This window comes from Boeremia exigua, assembly GCF_020726555.1.
Source record: "Boeremia exigua strain MPI-SDFR-AT-0100 chromosome Unknown C7974scaffold_1, whole genome shotgun sequence".
NCBI classification, from domain to species: domain Eukaryota; kingdom Fungi; phylum Ascomycota; class Dothideomycetes; order Pleosporales; family Didymellaceae; genus Boeremia; species Boeremia exigua.
The window spans coordinates 422,560-441,129 of NW_025763518.1; the positions used below are offsets into that span (position 1 = coordinate 422,560).

Consider the following 18,570-nt stretch of genomic DNA (forward strand, 5'->3'; position numbering starts at 1 on the left):
CGACACCTCATTTACACTGATTGGTCTGGCTACCACCAGTACTCGAGACCAGAATCGTGTGAAAGGATCCTCGGATTATGACAGTTAACCTAGTCACCGACCGGATGGTTATCCAGGCACCCGCATCGGTTCGACCAGGCAGTACTCACAGCCTTCGCCGAAGCCTACTTTGTCATCCAGTTCCACCAATGTGATGTGTTCCTCATTTGTATTTGTCCATTCCTTTCCAAATGCGACATTCGCGCATAGCTTTTCCCGTATTGCGGGATGTCACCGTGCTGGCCATGATCGGGAGGTGAGACGAACTCATCGCTAGATGCTACATCTTTTCGATGCCCGATGGCAGCAAGGGATGTAAAGAGTAAAGTTACGACTTCGAGAATGTATCGGAGAAGCCTCCGGTCCGATTCATTGGCGCTTCTACTGCGGTCCCTTTGAATTCCTACGAACGGGGCTTGGAATGGAACGACCTTGGCTAACCTTCAGATCGTTGATCGCTAACAGAGCTGTCCTCGCGTTCAGGCTTACAGTATATAATGGAAAGAGCAGGACAATGTCTCGGCATCGCAAGCCTCCGACAGGCACACATTCATTACCATGGGTTCTACGCTTAAGGTGTTCCACGCCTTGTCCATTCTTTCCGTTATTGTCCCGAGCGTCAACGCTGTCCCAGCTGGGGCCAAACTCGAGCTCAAGGCCTTCAAGAACGTCGACAAACTTGTATACAAGCGACAGGATCTTGGCGGTCTCATCGACACCTGCAATCTCTGCCCGGTCATCCGAAGGTTGGCAAACTACATCCCCGAAGATGTCCAAAACACGGCGAACGATGTCAATGACCAAGTGAGGAACCTGATCGCTGCCGTTGGACCTCAGCTCCCTGGTGGAATCCCTGCTCTGGACGAGCTTCTCAGTAACCCCGTCGACGCAATCGCTTCCGTGCTACCTACTGCTCTTCCAGTTGTGTCCAACATCGTCGACGCCCTTCCCATTCCCACAGACTTACTCAGTGGATTGCCTCTCCCTACAGATTTGCCAACAAATATCTTGACTTCTGTGGCCCTGCCGACCGAGGTGCTAGACAACTTGCCGGTTATTGGCAACTTGTCAAATGTCTTTCCGCTTCCTACTGAAGTGGGAGATATACTTGCCAGCGGGATTCCTACAGGAATCCCTGTCATTCTGCCGGTCCCAACCGATGTATTGGGCGATGTGCCCGTTGTTGGAGACCTTCTCAGCGCACTGTCCCTTCCTGCCGTCGCTGTTCCTACTCTTCCAGTCATCGGAGACCTTCTCAATGGCAGTCTTCCCACTGGCGCCCCCGGAGCTGTGCCCACGGACCTTCTTGGAGATATCCCCGGAGTTAGCGCTATTCTTAGCGACCTTCTTCCGTCTGGTGTCTTAGATGCACTTCCGACTGATATCCTCACTGCACTTCCAACCGATGTTCTTGACGTCCTGAGCGCATTGCCGACTGACATCCTAAGCGCGCTCCCAACAGACGTCCTGGACGCTTTGAGTGCACTCCCAACCGGCGTCCCAGATGTGGTTCCTACCGACATTCTTGATGTCCTGAGCGCACTTCCAACTGACGTCCTGGAGGCGGTTCCAAGCGACGTCCTTAGCGCACTGACTGCCCTTCCAACTGATATCTTGGCGATTCCAACTGAGGTTCCAACCGCACTTCCAACAAACATCTTCGACGCACTCCCAACAGAGATTCTTGATGAGATTCTGAGCGCAGTTCCAACAGAAATTCTTGACGTGCTTCCATCTGGCATCCTTCCAGCTGACGTTCTTGATGCGCTTCCAACAGATATTCTTGATGATGTTCTGAGCGCAGTGCCAACGGAGGTTCTTGACGCTCTGACTGCGCTCCCAACAGACGTTGTGCTTCCCACAGATATTCTGAGCGCACTTCCAACAGATATTCTGAGCGCACTTCCAACAGACGTTCTTGAAGCGCTTCCAACTGGACTTCTTCCTACAGACGTTGTCTTACCGACTGACATTGCACTTCCAACAGGTGTTCTTGATGACATCCTTAGCGCGATCCCAACAGAGATTCTCGAGACCCTCCCGACTGGCCTCTCTCCGAATGAGATTATTGACGCGCTTCCCACAAACGTCATTGATGACATCCTAAGTGCTCTTCCGACAGATGTCCTGGACGCTATTCCCACCGATATCTCGGAAATCATCCCCACCAACATTGTGCCCACTGATATCTTGGACATCCTTCCAACTGATATCCTTAGCGCCTTGCCAACTGATATCCTGAGCGCCTTGCCAACTGATATCCTGAGCGCCTTGCCAACCGACATTCTGGACGCTATCCCAACCGAGATTGTGAATGCTCTTCCCACCGACGTCCTGGACGCTCTGAGCGCTCTCCCTATCCCGACCGATGCCGTGCCAACTAACGTCTTGGACGCTATTCCAACTGAGATTGCTGATGTTCTTCCAACCGATATCCTGGGCGCTCTGAGCGCTCTACCCATTCCGACTGATATCTCAGCGACCGAGATCTTGGATGCCATCCCATCTGATATCGTGAATGCTCTTCCGACCGACATCGTCGATGCTCTGACCGCGCTCCCTATTCCGACTGATATCGTGCCGACTGATGTCTTGGATGCTATCCCAACCGAGATTGTAAACGTTCTTCCGACTGACGTCGTGGAAGCTCTGAGCGGTCTCTCTCTTCCCACCGGTATCGTTCCAACCGATGTTGTGAACGCTCTGCCAACTGATATCCTGGGTGGTGTGGCAAGTGGTGTCCCGAGCGGCCTGCCAACTGACGTCCTGGGCGGTCTGCCGAGCGTACTTCCTGTCCTGAGCGCTCTTCCGACCGGTGTCGTAGATGTTCTTCCCACTGCAGTCCTCAGCGCACTTCCTGTACCGACAGATGTGCTCAGCAACCTGCCAGTTGTCGGTAGCGTTGTTCCGACTGGCATTCTTGGTAGTGTCGCGAGCGCAGTGCCCTCGAACATTCTTGGAGGTCTTGGAAGTCTTACCAGCGCCCTTCCTGCCGTGCCCGCGGTGCCCTCGAACATCCTTGGAGGCCTTGGAGGTCTTACCAGCGCCCTTCCCGCCGTACCCGCAATTACACCTCCTGTCACAACACCGAGGGTCCCCAGAATCATTCAAAGCGGTACGGTTGTGGACAAGGCCTATAACTGGTCCTTCTATAATAACGGTGCCGTCCAGGTCGAAAAGAATTTCCTTTTCCCTAGACAGGGCGTCCTCTCCGGACTCCTTCCCGATAAGACATTCTCAGGACTGTTCGCGGATGGTCTGCACATTGGAAGCAACATTGTTCCTTACCCAGCGGGCTACTTGCCCCTTCTTACCGGGGTCAACCTTCCTCTTGCTCCCCCAAGCTTGTTGGATCTTGTCCCTGATGATGATAAGAAAAGATAAGCTTCAGTTCAGGCGTAGCACGCTGAACGTGATTCAGTGGCTTTTGGTTATGAGTGGCAATTGCTCTTGTTTTCTTACATAAGGCTGAAATGCCAAATGAAATTAGGCTTGTAGATGCCTTACTGCAGCATCGATAGCAACAGAATGAGTTAAGCGATTGATACCTGACGACATATCGTGCCATAGCTCCATCTTCTATACGGCCCTTGTGAAGTATGCGGGTAGTTTGTGCTCATTCGAGTTTGTATTCAGTCTGGAACGTGAATACCCATGCCAAGACGCTAACAGCTAGCTTGGTCAACGATGATCCCGTCCCACCGTGCCTCAGACATCACACGTCTCAAGGGCGCAATCACACATTGCCAGAGTTCTGGAGCATAGCCATCGACTGAACTCGCCAAACAAATTAATGCACTACGTGCACGTCTCTCACATTTCACCGAGGTCTTGAGGACGCAACTTGCGAAAATTATGTGCGCAGCGGGTAAGCGGCAGGGTTTTATTTGATGCCGGTCCCTCGCAAATGCGCTCATATACATAGTCTCTGAAGGGTTGGTTCCTTCTTCCCTTTCGTACCTCTAGTTCGACTCTATCAGATCATACCAGCATTACATCATGAAACTACTCTTTTGGACATGTGTACTCTCTAGTTTAGGCACTGCGCAGATGATCGGTCAATACACTGGGAATAATGAACAGAATTCAAGCGCCATCTCCATCGTTAACGGGCGCGTATTTACGCCCGGTCTCGCGATTGTCGCTTCGCCACAGCCCAACACGCCTATGGGAGGCGACTTCCTCCACATCGCACTTGACATCTCTGGTGACGGCGCGCTTCCCTTCCCACCAGCGTCCAATGTAGATGCTGCAACACGATTCCACAGCATCAAGCTTTTCCTAACCAGCAACGATCTCTGCAAGAACCTCACTATCTCGAACGGGACGACGAGCACACCGCCTGTGTCAGACATCCTCGATCAAGAGACGGGCTCCACGGTGAAGCACGTGAATTTCGAATGGCCACTATGTCTAGTCGGTGACGGCAAAGATGTCAAAGATACGGCTCGTGGAGCCTACAACATCTCGATTCATGAGTCTTTCCGTCTGAACGGGAGCGACTTCTACACGATCTTCAATCTACCGATTAGTGTCACGAACAAGATTGACGAGTTCCCGGGCGCGCAGCAATTGCTCACGGATCCCAAACCGGGACCACTGAGTGCGAACGGTGGTAGGATGGGCTGCGCTATGTTGGAAAATGTTGTACTGGGGCAAGATGAGCTGTTGGCGAGTGTGAAAAATCCCGCAAGACAGCCGTATGGAGCGTCAGGGAAGTTGGAAACTGGAGACACAGGGAATGGTGATTCGCATGGGAGCCAAAGCGGAGCCCTGGGCGCATGCTCTACGTTGAGAATTGGGATAACACGGGCACTCATACCTGCTGCATTGCTGATGCGGTTACTGTGGTAGCGCATCCGTAGATCCACCTTCCAATTCATGTTTTGCCAACTCCTCAGCTCACAGGAGCCACTTTTCCTCCACCCACCTCAGCCCCTCTTTCAACCAAGGCTCCTCATCTTCCTTCGCTTGAGTGTCAAACCCGTGATCCACGCCCTTTACAACCTTCAACCTAACTTCCAATCCACCAATAGCCTCGCATTTAGCCGCAAACGCCTTACTGTCCTCAATGCTGACCGCCGTATCCACATCCCCATGGTGTATCCACGTTGGCGGCAGCCACTTCTTGTCTTCCACCAAGTACAACGGCCACATCATCTTGTCGTTGCCAAAGAACTCAAGATACCGACCGTACGCAGAGAGCACATACGAGAGCTCCATTCGCTCTGGCGGTACGCACGACGACACGACGACACCCGGCTTCACTGTCTTCATATGCTCATCGACAAAACTCTCCGGGGGGGCTGGCAGATCAGCAAAAAGCTCACTTGGCTCGCGCCTCAGACTATCTGTCATGGGGTACTGTGCGAGAATCGCCCTGATACTGCCCTTCGGCTGCAGCAAGCCAGACATCAGCGCCATGTAACCGCCCGCGGAGTCACCAGACGCGAGGACACGGTCAAAGTCCAATGCCACCTCGACCCCCTGACTCGCGAGGTAGGACGTTATACCGCCGCTGTGAAGCCATTTCCAGAAGTCAGCGAGGTCCTCGAGGATGTCGGCGCCGCTGTGCTCGGGCACCAGGCGGTAGTTGGGCGAGACCACGATGGCGTTGGTGCGGTGGATTAGCGGGATGAAGTAGGCTGCGAACCACGGTGCGTAGACGCAGTCACCTGTAATCTGCATATGTCAGTTGCGTTGCAACGATGTGGGCGTGAGAAGCAAGAACGTATCTTACCAGACCTCCACCATGGAATTTGACGAGGATTGGGTGTTTTCCCGGTTTGAGCTTCTTGGGGACTAAGATGCCGACATCGATTTTGTTGCTGTCAATCTCCTTGTATGAAGTACGGTAGATGTCAAAGCTGTCGAAGCGGGTTTCCGGCGTGGAGTCATCAAGTGGTGCCATGATATGGTTGTTTTTGGAAATGTTGTATGGAACAGGCCGACTCTTATGCAGAACTCTGATGGTTTGGTCTCACAGCGCTAAAGGCGACTTGTGAAAGGTGTAAACAGTGTGCGCCTACCTCCGAACGTTTACAACCAGAAAGCAGTTCGGCGCCGTTTGATGATTGGCAAATCCGACCGAACGCGGGGTAAAGCGCCGCCAAACATAAGAATCGAGCAAATCTTTGACGGCGTTTGTCAGCAAACCTGCAGTGTTTCCACGTCGCATGACATTTACGCTCTCAACAAGGTAGAGGCGCGAGTACAGCAGCTGCAGAAACCTGACTAACTCGTCCTCCAATCAAAGTCAAGGCTCGCGTTGTGTTGTTTTTTCATTTGATCAGGTTTTGTTCTACGTCCTTGAGCTTACTTGAAGTCCTTCTCGGACAACGAGTCTTCTGCCTGCTGTATCCTCTCCCAGGTCTCACTCCACTTCTCCCACTCGCCTTCTGGCAGCTTACCCTTGATCGGGAGCCTGCCACCCTCCAATGTGCCGTACCCAGTCACACGCTTGACCGCCTCCTTGATACCCACGATACCATACTTGCCAATGTACTCTTCCGTCGTGCTGACCGTGTACTGCAGCTTCTTGATCTTTTCCAGATTCTCGTTGCTGATTGGCCGTGTCTCGGCGAGCTTGAACAGCGAGCAGACAGTCTTTGGGTAGACAGCCGCCAGGCCGTCGATGACACCTGCAGCATCGAAGAATACGATAGGACCAAGCTGCTGACCCAATCCGCTGTACACCTTAAACTTGTTATGGTCAATCTTCGGGTCGAGCGAAACCTGATTGTGCCACGATACAACAGCGTGCGACATCTTGCAGCCGACGATGTTGGGGTGCTGGGCGAGGATGCGGTAGGTCTCAGGGGTGACCATGACGCCGTTGGTCACGCCGGGGTAGTTGTAGCTGCGTCTTGTAAGCGTCTGTTTGCTTCTACGCGAGCTCCAGTACTTACATGAGAATGGGGATAGGTGATCGATCAGCCACAACTGTATACCACTCTCTGATACCCTCTTGGCTTGCTGCCGCGCCAAAGTACCCTGGCGCCAGGACAAGCCCCCACTGTGCACCTGCCTGCTTGTAGTCTTCGAGCTGCTCTAGTGTCTCGTCGACGCTGTTAATCAGCGTGCCCGCCATTATCGGATAGTCGGGAAAGCCCGCTTCAGTCAATCCCTTGCGGACGCCAGAAACCAAATCGATTCGCTCCTGACGGTTCATGTGAATAGACTCGCCAGTGGAGCCGAGCAGGACAAGGCCGCGAACGCCATTTTTGGCAAGGAATATGCTGTGCTCAGTCTGTGTTTGAACGTCGACAGCGGCCTGAACAGCCTTGGAGTCGGCGGCGGGCTTGAAGAATGTGGGGACAGGCACGAAAACGCCGGTTGGCGGGGAAGTGACAGCTGAGGTCATGGTGGGGCTGTGGTTGACGACTTTCGAATTTGACTCTCGACGCAACTTGACAAAAGACGACAAAAATCTCGGTATGGTCTCAGAGGGGATCTGGGCGCATCACGACTTTATTGCGCTTGTTGATGCTCGTTCATTCGGGCTTCTTTACTCCATATACCGAAGCTAGAGGCCAACAGTGGATCGCTGCCAACCCCGCGCCGAGGTCGCATCACTGGTAGGCTCAACGGCAATGGAGGGGCTCGATTCGCCCATTTGGGACAATTTGTGGAGAGCTGTCTCTTGGTGCTTTTAGTCACCGCGGCATTTGGTCAGACGACGAGCGATTGCTCGTGGGGGGGCAATTGCACAAATACCATGCCCTGACAAACCAATTGCAAGACTTGACATCAAATTGTCGAGCTTACCATAATCATTGCATCTGTGCAATCATGGGAAAGATTTCAAAGATTGAATACTTCCGAGTGCCCCCTCGCTGGCTCTTCGTCAAGGTTACCGACGAAGACGGTAACTTCGGCTGGGGTGAAGCCTCCCTCGAAGGCCACACTCAGGCGGTTGAAGGATGTCTCGATGCATGGGGCGAACGTTACACTGGCTTCGAAGCAGAGTAAGCCAGCTGTCCAGCTCAAGTAAACAATCTTAACATTTCCAAGTGAGATCGAGCACATCTGGCAGACGTCCTGGCGCACTTCTTTCTACCGCGGTGGACCCGTCTTCATGAGCGCGCTGGCAGGAATCGACATTGCACTCTGGGATCTCAAGGCGCGCAAACTCAACGTTCCGATCTACCAGCTCCTCGGCGGCAAGGTCCGTGATAAGCTCAAGGTGTACGCCTGGATCGGAGGTGACCGACCAGACGATGTGAGAGCACAAGCGTAAGCCCCAACTGTTACTCAATTTAGGCTTCGACTCCCAGCTCACCCTCTCCCAGCCAAGCGCGTAAAGACCAGGGCTTCACAGCCGTCAAGATGAACGCCACAGAAGACCTGCACTGGCTCGACTCGCCCAAGGCCCTTGACTCGGCTGTGGAGCGGCTCAAAACAGTGAAGGAGCTCGGCATGGACGCTGGCATGGACTTTCATGGACGCGTGCACAAGCCGATGGCGAAGCAGCTCGCTGCCGCTCTGGAACCGCACCACCCGTTGTTCATCGAGGAACCGCTTCTGTCCGAACACATTGGCGGCATCGTGCAACTCGCGCAAACAACGACGTGCCCGATTGCACTTGGCGAGCGCCTGCACAGTCGGTGGGATGTGCGGCCGTTCCTAGAGGCGAACTGCGTGGACATTCTACAGCCGGATATCTCGCACATCGGCGGCATCAGCGAAATGAAGCGCATTGCGGCCATGGCGGAAGTTTATGATGTCGCGCTTGCGCCGCATTGTCCGCTAGGCCCCATTGCGCTGGCTGCGTGTGTCCAGGTTGATGCTACTGTGGCTAATTTTGCAATCCAGGAGATGAGTTTGGGCATTCACTACAATGCAGGCAGTCAAGATTTGACGGCCTACACAAAGAACCCTGAGGTTTGGAATGTGAAAGAAGGTTATATTGATTTGATGAAGGGGCCTGGACTGGGCATCGAGATTGACGAGGAGCAAGTCAGGAGGTTGAGTAAGGACGCCGTAGCGTGGGTTAGCCCAGGCTTCATTGGGCCAGGAGGCGAGGTGAGGGAGTGGTAAGGCAAGGGAGATGATGCAAGAAAACCTGAAACGACTTATAGATTTCCAAAACTTCTGCAAAATCCGATGCCAAGATGCTTATAACTGTGGTGAGAGCCTAGGAACAACTCAAGCCACCGAGAATGGTGTGCAACTCCGAATCCAGCAGTGACCTTGAAACCACATCAGCGTCTTTTCATGTGCTGCCTCAATGTCACAATCCCATGCTCTGATCATCCAAGCTCCAGTTGCCTTGCAATCATATCAGCTGCTGATCCGTTTAAGGACCTCAACGCCGCACAGCCTCACCCTACATCGTCGACATCCTCCCCTCCTGACCCTTCTGAACGATCACGCCGTTAGCGTAAGTAAACTTACCTGAGCGCAAATCTTCAAGGTAGTCCGCGTCCTCATCACTACCATCGCCAATGACCTCATCAATGTTACGCGTCGCACGTCGGCCTTCAGTGGCTTTTCCCTTCAGAAGTTTCTTCTTGGGATCTAGACCGTCTTTCTTCTTAGATACAACGAAAGTATCGTCGGCACGTGCAGATTTGTCAGATACCGCTGCAGCGCCCGGTGTGTCAAAGGGTGGGCCGATCGGGACGGCGGTGATGCTCATGCTTCTCATACGCGTATGGAGCTGGTCTGTGCCAGCAGCGTTCCGGCGATGTTCCTTCGCTGTAGCTTGGAGAATCTCCTCTTCGGTGTGGAATAGCTCGTCTGCTTGTCTTATCTTCTGTATCTTGGACTCAGCACGGATTGCAGCCTTGCGCTTGCTTGGTGTAGTTTCGAAGGGGTTCTCATGTGCATCTTTTTTGCTTCGGATCGGCGTAACAGGTGTTTTGGGCGTAGATGTCGTAGTAGATGAGCGAGGTGGCGTTACTGGAGTGTCGTTGAACGCCGAGATGGCTTTTGATCGAGAGCCAAACGTACTCGTCTTCTTTCTTCCAGATGATGATGGCAGCTCAGATACTGGACCATGTTTTGAGCCTACCTTTGACTTGATGGGTACCGAAGGCTTCTTGTGGGGCGGGCCGAGAGTAATGGTAGGCTTACTACATGCTGCAGACGTCGGAGCTTCTGATGGCGCGTAATTGGATTGCTCCTCATCGCTCAAGTCTACCTGCTTTCTCTTCCTGCTGGAAGTCGATACTATGGATGTTTTTGAAGCAACAGACGCTTGTCGACGGATTGTTGAGGCCTGACCTGGGTTTGGAGTCTCTGCCAGAGTGTGGCTGGAAGCTCGAGATCTCGCAATGGAATTAGAAGGATGTCTTGACGTCAAAGGGGGTTGAGGCTTCTTGAACATGTTCAGCAAGGATTCCGCCTCATCTTCTACTGGCGTATGTGGCGCAGAAGCAAGTGACGGCGAAGGACTTGGCAAATGTGTCTTCTCCGGATTCTTATTGAAGATTGAATGTCTTCCTGCTTCTAGAGGGGACGTCTTCGTGTCCAGACCGTTGTTGTTGCACACAGGTGTATGCAGCCTATTGATTGTGACATTGGATCTGAGAAGCGCTGTTTGCCTTAGTCACCACAAGCTTAGAATATTGCAAGTCCGTACTTACCGGTCGGCACATCCTCCACATGAACATCCTCATCATAGATCTTCTTCTTGGGCACACTGGATGTATCTGATGCAAGAGGTTCTATTCGTGCGTTTCCAAGAGCGCGAGTGGTAGAGCCATAGATTCGCTGTTTCTGCTGCGATGGCGAGAGATGGCTGTTAACAAGGTTCGTGACATTATCTGCAAATAGCTTTCCAGTCTCCTGTGCGCGCAGGGTACTGATGAGAGTCGCATTGGTCTGGACTCTAGGAGGCACTGCCCCAAGCGCTGCCTGAGAAGCAGGCTGAGATTGCTGGGATGATGATGAAGTAGTGGCTCCATACTGAGCACTGGTGGCGCAAAGTCGTGATTCCGATTGCCGATGTTGTCGTGGGCAGGCTGAGGAAAGTGTGGTTGCGTCTGAGCCTTTGGCTTCTCCTGCTTTATGGACGATGGACCTAGAATTGGCTGCTAAAATTAGAAACAAGCATTGTGGAAAGGAAGACAGAGGACTTACTGAAGGATTATGATTGTTTCTGCCAAAGAGTTTTGAAGTCGCAGAGGGTACACCGGGGATATCGAGCGTCCGAGCGGTGGCTTTCTTTTCATATGCGGCCTTTGAGACTTCGACCAGCATATCGTCGTCACTCGAGCATAGATCGATGACTTCCTCGTTTTCACCAGAGACTGACTTGCTTTGCAATGCAGCCGCCTTCGGCTTGATTTGCTTTGGCGTAGGTCGCGGAGCTCCTCTTGAACTCATTGCTGCTTGTTCAGTCGGCTGTTGGGTTCTCTGAGATTGACGCGACTGCTTCGGTGCCTGCCCTGCTTGCTGCGGTGCTGCAGTGGCGATCATCCCCGCTTTCCTGCCCTGCTTCTGACTGTCGCAAGTGTTTGGCAACGCTCGCTTCGTCGTCGAAAGATCTGGTTGAGGCAGGGTCACTTTACTCGCTGCACAGGTCGGTGCAGCGCCTGACTTGGTGGTTTCTAGCTGTGCCTTGGATGCAACTGGTCCAGGTGCAGTTGCCAACTTCTGGGCATATCTGCCCCAGTAGTCACCATCTTCTTTAACTTGTTTCGCAATCAACGCAACCTTTTCTGCTTCGATGCGGCGTTGAAAATGTCTACGTTCTGCCTCGTGCTGCTGTTGCATATTGATCCACTCAGGATCGAATTGCGTGAAAGGCTTCATAGTATTCAATCGGCAGTTGCGTGTAGTCAATTCAGGTCGAAGGGGAAGATGTAAGCAGGAGGGGGTTGTCAGCAAAGACGATCAGCGTAAGTGATTAAGTAATAGAAGTAGTCAAGTCGTGGTGAAGGTGAGAGTAAGGATAGTGTGACCGCAGGTAAAGGTACAAGTCGATCAAACTTCGCTCTTACGATGCGCGGGTGAGAGAGCCTAACAACAAGCAGTCAGGTATTGGTGGCGCAGAACAAGCAAACAATAATCCTGCCAATCGTACGACGTACAAATATCCGCCTACACCGCAACTCATTACACAGCTGCAAGCTAGTATCAGGTAACACAGACGGCATTTCATAGCGTTCACAAATAAGCGTCGAATTTGAATGTCTTTGATTCAAGAAAATACGCCATAGCCCATGCAGACCGTAGAGAAACATGTAGTATAATACACCAAACCATCGTTTCTGGCTTAGAAACCAGGGGGATTGAGTCTCTGGCTGACTCTTGTCCACTTTGGTACCTCTGCAAACTGTTAGTTGCTATGTTTTTCAAGTTCCTTCGTCGCCATGCTTCTCTCTCTTCGTTCATATCTCTACCGTCATCTGTCCGTATCCGGTGCAGGAGGAGCGACTCACTGTGAATTCCCTTCCTGTACCTCTTAACCTTCCTGTCGAACACTGTGTATTTGTCCTTGGGCAGCATTTCCTGCTCGGTCGGCATCTCCATCTTCCAGCGGTCCACCTTCTTCATGCTCAATCCCGTCCTCGCCAGCGCATTGTCAAGTGTCGCAACAACGCCATCTACATTTCGGAGGCGCTCGCGTTGCCTGTACTTCTGGTGGCGGGACAAGCGCCATGGGATTTTCCTGAAGAAATGTTAGTTTCTGCTAATTCGCCGCAAGTGTCTCGTTGGTCGCCAGGCGCCATTTGAACAGCAGTGGGTAGTTCGCACCAGAGCAGACCGCCTGATAGCGGGTTTGTGAGACGGAAGGGGCCGAACATTGTGGATTCGCGCGTTCGTGATGCGGGTGGATGCGCAATTGAAGATGCGAAAGACTCCCGCGGACTTGCTTGGCGCGCATCCTTAGCGTGGGGAGCTCATCGTGGAGCATTGAGACGACGAGCACGACACCAGAACGTAACGCCGATCTCGTACTGTGAAGGCTCCGATCAAGTCGAATAGGGGGTGTTACCCGTTATAATAACCTGCGAAGACTCGAAACCCCGCAAAATGTCGTACACCTTCTCCATCCTCTCCCCACTCGACGTCCCCCTCTTCACCCACGACTTCGGTACATCCCGCTCAGGCGGCGACGGCGTCGCACGCTTCACGCCATCCGAACGCGCCCTAGTTCCCTTCATTCTGCACTCCGCGCTCGATATCGTCGAAGAAGTGCAATGGGGCCCATCGACGTCCTCAGGCAGCGCACCCATGTACCTCAAGCACATCGACAAGTATCAGAACTGTTACATCTCATGCTGGATCACGGGAGCGAACACGCGGTTCTTATTACTCACGCGGCCGCGCGATGAGAGTCTTGGGCTGGCAGGGAGTGGCGGTGGTGCGAGGGGGAGTTTGGCTGGAGGGCGGGCGGCGCTGGGCGGTGGGCAGCTCTACAATCCCACAAGTCCGGTGACGGAGGAGGCGGTGAAGAACTTCTTTGTGGATGTGTATGAGGCGTGGATGAAGGCGATCATGAATCCATTCTTCCAGGTGGGGAATGGGGATGTGGTCAGAAGTCCAGTCTTCAGGCAGAGAGTTGCTGCAGCGGCGAAGAAGTACCTATGAAGTTCTGGAGCTGAAAGAGATGATGACAATTTCTGATGGCCTGGACAGTTCTTCTGTGGTCATGTGCTGTTACAGACGAGAGCGCCAGGAACGACAACGATACTTATGAGACCAACAACACCTACGAACCGCATCGGTCCCACCGCGACGAGCATGTATCGGATGGTTCACTACCGGCGAATGACTCGGCAGTCCAGACAATAACTGTGGCGAAGCAAGCTTACTGTCTCCTATGATCACTTGATTGCAAGTAGACTACGTCTCAGTAACTCCTGCCCATATCTGGCTTCGAGCGTTCGCCTACATACGAGATAGAGAATACGGCCAAAAGAGTGAGATACCCAGTGGTTACATAGCCACAACAATGTGTTAGCGAACAACTATAATCGAACTGCAGTCCACGCTATCCCCGTACCCTAACAGTCACCTGCGAAACGTCACTATCTAAGACGCAGCGATGTGCAAAGTCTCAACATGAGCACAAGCGCAGATAAGCAAAAGCTTGATCTTCAGCTTCTAGATCCTAGAGTCCCTACTCCCACTTCTCCAAAAGACCCCCAACAGCCTCCAACTCCCTCTCAACAACCCTCACATGCTGTTCGCTCCTAGGCCTAAACCGCACCTGAAACGGCTTCGGTCCCGTAATCAACTTCTCCTCGTACGCCTCCGTATCAATCTTAATCTGTACCCCCGCCTCATCCACCGCATGCTCAATACGAAAAGCCCACAGCAGTCGCGCCAGCATGCGCCACTGCGTGCGCTCCGCAAGGTGAATACCGGCGCAGATGCGGCGGCCGGCGCCGTAGGTGTAGTGGTCGCGGTTGAGGTAGTCGGAGCTGGAGGCATATTCGGTTGCTAGGCCGGGATGGGCAAGGTAGCGGTCGGGGTTGTAGGCAGAGGGGTCAGAGTAGTGGGAGTGGCTGAGGGCCCACTGGGGAATCATTACTGTGGCGTCTGCGGGCTGGGATTTTGGTCAGAGAGTGGTTCCACTGTGCTGTACGGCAAGCGGCTGACTTACGATTAACATGCCCTCGTACCAGTTGTCTTCGGTGCATCGATGGGGTATGCCTGTGGGGACTCTGCAGCAGTTCTGTCAGATCATCATTCAGGAATTTTTGGCGCGGGATATCGTACACAGGGCGTATCCGCAGGCCTTCTTTCATGATGCAGTTGATATATGGCAGCTGCTTGAAGTCGGCAAAGGTAGGCACCCTATCCACGCCGCAGAGAGCATCTAATTCTTTCTGGGCTTTGTCTTGAACCCACGGGTGCGTGGCAAGAAAGAGGATGCTCGTACGCATGGTGAGTGCACTGGTTTCAGCAGCAGCTTGCATCAGTGCTCCGACAAAGTTTGCAAGCTTTGTTCCACTAAACGCTGTATCAACTTTGATACTCTCGTCCTCTAGTAATTCGTCCATCAGCGACTCTCGCTTGTCACCGTGATTGCGCCTCGCTTCAACATGCTCTCTGGCTTTTGTCCATATCCTCGTCGGTATACTAAAACCTTGCTCTGCACGAAGGGTCGAGCTAAGCCAGCTCTTAGGTACCCATTTGAAGATCGGAAATTGTTCAGTTGGGAGATACGTTCCTGGACTTAATGCTGCATTGACCTATCTTGCAATTAGCCACTGCTGTGTGTTACTCTACGTTAGAAAAATTTGGGTCATACCGCTTCCATAGCCTCGTAGGCACCCTGAATTAGTCAATATCGTGCCACCCGAGGGATGTTGGGAGTCAACTCACTGTTGCCCAGAAGTCGTCGTGCGATTTCGCACGCTGTCCAAACAATGCAATAGAAGAGAAGGAGGCAGTCGCTCGGTCAATGTGTTTGCTGAAATCTTCAGGATTAACGAGCAAGTCGCGCATGAGGGTCGTGACTCTGTCCAGGGTCAACACTGCACTACCGCTCTTCGAAACGAAGAATTCATGCAAACTTAAGAACTCACTCTGCCTCTGAGATCTTCGCCAGATCGCCATCCAGCTTCGCGGGTGCAAAGAAGCGCGCAGTGATCTTGCGTTGCGCCCGCCAGCCCGCGTCTGCATCCATATTGGCAATATTCTCACCTTTCAGTGCGATATGATACTGCTCATCCTGTGGCCTAGAGGAATAGATGGCGCTCCGTTTGTCTATCAGGTCGTGAACGGCGCGTCTGCTGTTCAGCACTATCATCGTGCCCTTCCCGATCTTGAGAGCGAAGACTTCTCCATATTGCTCGCTCCAGTCTTTGAACCTGGGCTGATGAGCGTCTTGCCAAGGCACTGAAAAGAGAATTCTAAAGCCCACCGTTTATAGAGGTCTTTGTCAACAGCGAGATGAGCATTTCCAACAATGGGGTATGTTGGTGGGCCGGGAGGGAGATGGGCTTCGCGGGAACCAAAGCGCAGGAGTTTGAAGATCACGTAAATACCAAACGCTGCGAAAGCCCAAGAATAATAGGAGACATCTGGTACCAAGGACATGGCGTTATGCGGACGTACCAGTGTTGGTATTGAAGCGGGAATGGTCGAGTAGACATAAGCTGTCGACGTATGGCAGGTACCTACGTTTATATAGGCAGACTACAATTCCTATACCTCGGTGAACTAATTCCTGCGTTCTACGATCATTGAAGTCTATTCCGCTAGGGGAACATGGTCTAAGCCAAAATGTAAGCAAGACTGCAGCCAAGCAAGTTTGAGCAGGGGTCCAAAGTTATGGCGGCACAGTCGTGACTCGATCGGCGAATAAACAGACTCAATGAAGTGCTTACAAGAGTGCAAGGCTGACGCCCGATAACCTAGCGCGTAAGAGGGTTAGGGCTGATGCTTATCGACAGGGTTTTTAAAAGAACATATGTTGGCGAACCAGAGACCATTTAATATTGTGGAGCAACAGGTAAAAATCTGACATAATATCTTCATAGAGCAAATGGATTTGTAGGTGTAGGTTGAGATGCATTGACCACATGTAGTAATACGACCAGTATACATACAAGATAGACAATGCTGAAGAGAGAACCACACGCATCTCATCGTGTCGCCGGAGGTGACTCAACCACCATCTGAACCGCAGTCCACATATCCCATCTACGCTCACGCCGCCTGGCAGCACGTCCAGCACGTGCCCAGTTTCTTGGAAACCTGCAGACAATCAGCAAAAGCTCTGTTTCATACACGTATCCGCTCTTCACATACCCAGCCCCGTCCACAGTCCTCGACAGCCTTAGTTGCGCACATTCGCGTACACTTCTCGGGTTTCGGCGTCGGCTTGGGGACGGGCGTCTCAGTCTTGCACGGTTCTGCAACGACGGCGGCTGCAAAGACGGCGAGGAAGATGACTGTGAGCTTCATTATGGCGATTTGGCAGGTTTAGGAGAGTGTGAAGGCGATGATGATGGATTATTCGCTCAGTTGAAGGAAAATGTTCACTCAAGTAGCGGATGTGTATCGGTGGAATGGCGGTCGGGCGTTGTTTGTGCAACCTGAGAGATGAGGTATGTGGAACGTGGGATAGCTCTTGCTTGATGTACGCGGGTCTAGCTTGAAAGGGGAGTCGGACGACTGGATGGGGAAGTAGCTCTTTGGAAGTATATCTCTCGTGACCTTGGCCAGCGGGGCACTTGGGTCAAGGGCTCCTGGGCAGTGTCACAGAGCTCGTAAATGGCTTCCTATGTCGAACATGTGCTGATTATCTGACGTTTGGTGATGACCTACTTTCCTGGCAGCTGTACTAGTCCTTTGGCTTCTTTCGTGCGCCATTGAATCGCTCTCGCGAGCTGGTAAAGTACCTCGAGAGTGGGCATCGAGACGCCAGCTTTCTTGCCCTCGCGTAGCGGCTCACCGAGTATGTTTTCGAATTCAATGAAATTGCCCTACTCGATGTGAGTCACAGTGGTGTTTGAATAAGTTGAACAGTTGGAACTTACCTTCTCAAGATCCTGCTGCATGCTCGGCTTCGCCCAGTTTTCCAGCGGATCGACGTTAATCATCTGCTCAACCACATCCTCTGCCAGCTCAACGTTTGCCACGGCCTTGGCAGCTGCAACAATCTCCCTCATTGCGGGCCGGACCAATCCATCTAGACCACCATCCGCAAGCCTGATCCTCCCAGAATCGACACCAGTAATAGCACAGATGGGATTGAGGCAGGCGTTGTAGACCAGCTTCCGCCAACGGTCATGCAGAACATCTGGTGAAAACTTGCAATCCGTGTTCCCACCTGCAGAATACAGATTTACGAATTGCTTGGCCCTCTCAGATGCTAACTCGTCGCTGATGGAGGGATGCGGGAACGCGCCGACGAGGAGTCGATCTGGCTCATTCTGGATAATATGGCCAGAGGACGGTTCTGCACTTCCAATAAGGGATACGCCGGAAAGTACGATGGTCCGTGGGTGCGATTCAAGAAAGGGCTTTTCGATATTCAGGCCATTCTGGAGCAGGACCAACGCTGTGTGACTGTTGTCCTTTGGCAGAGCGGGAGCAATCAAGTCAAGGGAGGTGGGTCCGACGTCTGGTACGCTCTTGGTGCAAATAACGATATAGTCATACGGGGGAAGATCTTCGGCGGTGATGTCCGGAATAGTGTTGCGAACTATGATGGATTAGCAGTCATGTTCATGCCTTTGACGTCAGTCGAGGTCGGGTTCATGCACACCAACACTCGGGCTGAACCCTTTCAATGCTCCATGGTCACAGCTTTCGATGGTGTATCCTTGCTCTTTGACAGTGTTGTAGTTTGATCTCAGGGCAACTGTAACTGAGGCAAGGCCGCCAACCTCAAGGTTCAACGCGGCAATTGCACCTACAGAGCCTGCACCAACAACGAGAACAGTCTTCTTCTGGTCATTAATCATTGTAAGGCGAGTTGAAGAGTGAGGAGTATCTGACTCACCTGATCGTGTCTTTATTCAAGACCGTAGGAAGATAGGGCGCGCGTTAGACGCGTTCAGTGGGGTGGAGGGGCAGCCGGAAGGGAAAGCGACCTCCGTCTCCGACGCGGAAGACGGG

General features: G+C 52.6%; 10 protein-coding genes across 10 annotated transcripts; 4 read left to right on the forward strand and 6 right to left on the reverse strand.

Annotated features, from left to right (window-relative positions):
- Positions 1–597: 597 nt before the first annotated feature.
- Positions 598–3,423, forward strand: C7974DRAFT_300187 (uncharacterized protein; the record flags this gene model as incomplete). Its single annotated transcript, XM_046137785.1, has 2 exons — positions 598–1,106; positions 1,380–3,423. 2 exons carry the CDS (start codon positions 598–600, stop codon positions 3,421–3,423), a joined length of 2,553 nt encoding a protein of 850 aa, XP_046002372.1.
- Positions 3,424–4,089: 666 nt separating this feature from the next.
- Positions 4,090–4,893, forward strand: C7974DRAFT_300581 (uncharacterized protein; the record flags this gene model as incomplete). Its single annotated transcript, XM_046137802.1, has 1 exon — positions 4,090–4,893. One exon carries the CDS (start codon positions 4,090–4,092, stop codon positions 4,891–4,893), a length of 804 nt encoding a protein of 267 aa, XP_046002373.1.
- A 48-nt stretch (positions 4,894–4,941) lies between these two features.
- On the reverse strand, positions 4,942–5,950 carry C7974DRAFT_299878 (Alpha/Beta hydrolase protein; the record flags this gene model as incomplete). The annotated part of the gene is made up of 2 exons (XM_046137776.1): positions 4,942–5,721; positions 5,780–5,950. 2 exons carry the CDS (start codon positions 5,948–5,950, stop codon positions 4,942–4,944), a joined length of 951 nt encoding a protein of 316 aa, XP_046002374.1.
- A 277-nt stretch (positions 5,951–6,227) lies between these two features.
- On the reverse strand, positions 6,228–7,622 carry C7974DRAFT_1747 (uncharacterized protein). The gene is made up of 2 exons (XM_046136222.1): positions 6,948–7,622; positions 6,228–6,898 (listed from the first exon to the last, which is right to left on the reverse strand). Exons 1-2 carry the CDS (start codon positions 7,400–7,402, stop codon positions 6,355–6,357), a joined length of 999 nt encoding a protein of 332 aa, XP_046002375.1. The 5' UTR covers positions 7,403–7,622; the 3' UTR covers positions 6,228–6,354.
- On the forward strand, positions 7,617–9,180 carry C7974DRAFT_1743 (mandelate racemase/muconate lactonizing protein-like protein). Its single transcript, XM_046136213.1, has 3 exons — positions 7,617–8,006; positions 8,053–8,274; positions 8,331–9,180. Exons 1-3 carry the CDS (start codon positions 7,831–7,833, stop codon positions 9,076–9,078), a joined length of 1,146 nt encoding a protein of 381 aa, XP_046002376.1. The 5' UTR covers positions 7,617–7,830; the 3' UTR covers positions 9,079–9,180.
- Positions 9,181–9,362: 182 nt separating this feature from the next.
- C7974DRAFT_438571 (uncharacterized protein) lies at positions 9,363–11,871 on the reverse strand (the record flags this gene model as incomplete). Its single annotated transcript, XM_046145262.1, has 3 exons — positions 10,629–11,871; positions 9,436–10,578; positions 9,363–9,397 (listed from the first exon to the last, which is right to left on the reverse strand). The coding sequence occupies exons 1-3, from the start codon at positions 11,797–11,799 to the stop codon at positions 9,363–9,365; spliced, it is 2,349 nt and encodes a 782-aa protein (XP_046002377.1). The 5' UTR covers positions 11,800–11,871.
- Positions 11,872–11,926: 55 nt separating this feature from the next.
- On the reverse strand, positions 11,927–12,819 carry C7974DRAFT_381894 (mitochondrial ribosomal protein L31-domain-containing protein). The gene is made up of 3 exons (XM_046140632.1): positions 12,745–12,819; positions 12,429–12,658; positions 11,927–12,315 (listed from the first exon to the last, which is right to left on the reverse strand). Exons 1-3 carry the CDS (start codon positions 12,792–12,794, stop codon positions 12,263–12,265), a joined length of 333 nt encoding a protein of 110 aa, XP_046002378.1. The 5' UTR covers positions 12,795–12,819; the 3' UTR covers positions 11,927–12,262.
- A 99-nt stretch (positions 12,820–12,918) lies between these two features.
- Positions 12,919–13,581, forward strand: C7974DRAFT_459479 (Sedlin; the record flags this gene model as incomplete). The annotated part of the gene is made up of 1 exon (XM_046146105.1): positions 12,919–13,581. The coding sequence occupies exon 1, from the start codon at positions 13,024–13,026 to the stop codon at positions 13,579–13,581; it is 558 nt and encodes a 185-aa protein (XP_046002379.1). The 5' UTR covers positions 12,919–13,023.
- Positions 13,582–13,847: 266 nt separating this feature from the next.
- On the reverse strand, positions 13,848–16,059 carry C7974DRAFT_1766 (cytochrome P450). The gene is made up of 7 exons (XM_046136260.1): positions 15,866–16,059; positions 15,528–15,804; positions 15,325–15,460; positions 15,251–15,274; positions 14,716–15,191; positions 14,600–14,660; positions 13,848–14,542 (listed from the first exon to the last, which is right to left on the reverse strand). Exons 1-7 carry the CDS (start codon positions 15,900–15,902, stop codon positions 14,114–14,116), a joined length of 1,440 nt encoding a protein of 479 aa, XP_046002380.1. The 5' UTR covers positions 15,903–16,059; the 3' UTR covers positions 13,848–14,113.
- A 1,211-nt stretch (positions 16,060–17,270) lies between these two features.
- C7974DRAFT_298866 (2-dehydropantoate 2-reductase-like protein) lies at positions 17,271–18,416 on the reverse strand (the record flags this gene model as incomplete). Its single annotated transcript, XM_046137714.1, has 3 exons — positions 17,271–17,432; positions 17,487–18,154; positions 18,218–18,416. The coding sequence occupies 3 exons, from the start codon at positions 18,414–18,416 to the stop codon at positions 17,271–17,273; spliced, it is 1,029 nt and encodes a 342-aa protein (XP_046002381.1).
- Between the last annotated feature and the right edge of the window lie 154 nt (positions 18,417–18,570).

What these genes read in the sequence shown, in the direction of transcription:
- C7974DRAFT_1747 (XM_046136222.1), bottom strand. Translation starts at nt 7,402, where the DNA reads ATGACCTCAGCTGTCACTTCCCCGCCAACCGGCGTTTTCGTGCCTGTC. An exon ending in TCACCTATCCCCATTCTCAT is followed by an intron (nt 6,899 to 6,947) that starts GTAAGTACTGGA and finishes TACAAGACGCAG; the next exon opens with CTACAACTACCCCGGCGTGA.
- C7974DRAFT_1766 (XM_046136260.1), bottom strand. Translation starts at nt 15,902, where the DNA reads ATGCTCATCTCGCTGTTGACAAAGACCTCTATAAACG. An exon ending in GACAAAGACCTCTATAAACG is followed by an intron (nt 15,805 to 15,865) that starts GTGGGCTTTAGA and finishes CCAGGTTCAAAG; the next exon opens with ACTGGAGCGAGCAATATGGA. An exon ending in ACGACGACTTCTGGGCAACA is followed by an intron (nt 15,275 to 15,324) that starts GTGAGTTGACTC and finishes TGACTAATTCAG; the next exon opens with GGTGCCTACGAGGCTATGGA.
- C7974DRAFT_1743 (XM_046136213.1), top strand. Translation starts at nt 7,831, where the DNA reads ATGGGAAAGATTTCAAAGATTGAATACTTCCGAGTGCCCCCTCGCTGG. An exon ending in TACACTGGCTTCGAAGCAGA is followed by an intron (nt 8,007 to 8,052) that starts GTAAGCCAGCTG and finishes AACATTTCCAAG; the next exon opens with TGAGATCGAGCACATCTGGC. An exon ending in GACGATGTGAGAGCACAAGC is followed by an intron (nt 8,275 to 8,330) that starts GTAAGCCCCAAC and finishes ACCCTCTCCCAG; the next exon opens with CCAAGCGCGTAAAGACCAGG.
- C7974DRAFT_381894 (XM_046140632.1), bottom strand. Translation starts at nt 12,794, where the DNA reads ATGTTCGGCCCCTTCCGTCTCACAAACCCGCTATCAGGCGGTCTGCTC. An exon ending in CTATCAGGCGGTCTGCTCTG is followed by an intron (nt 12,659 to 12,744) that starts GTGCGAACTACC and finishes ACATTTCTTCAG; the next exon opens with GAAAATCCCATGGCGCTTGT. An exon ending in GTACAGGAAGGGAATTCACA is followed by an intron (nt 12,316 to 12,428) that starts GTGAGTCGCTCC and finishes AACAGTTTGCAG; the next exon opens with AGGTACCAAAGTGGACAAGA.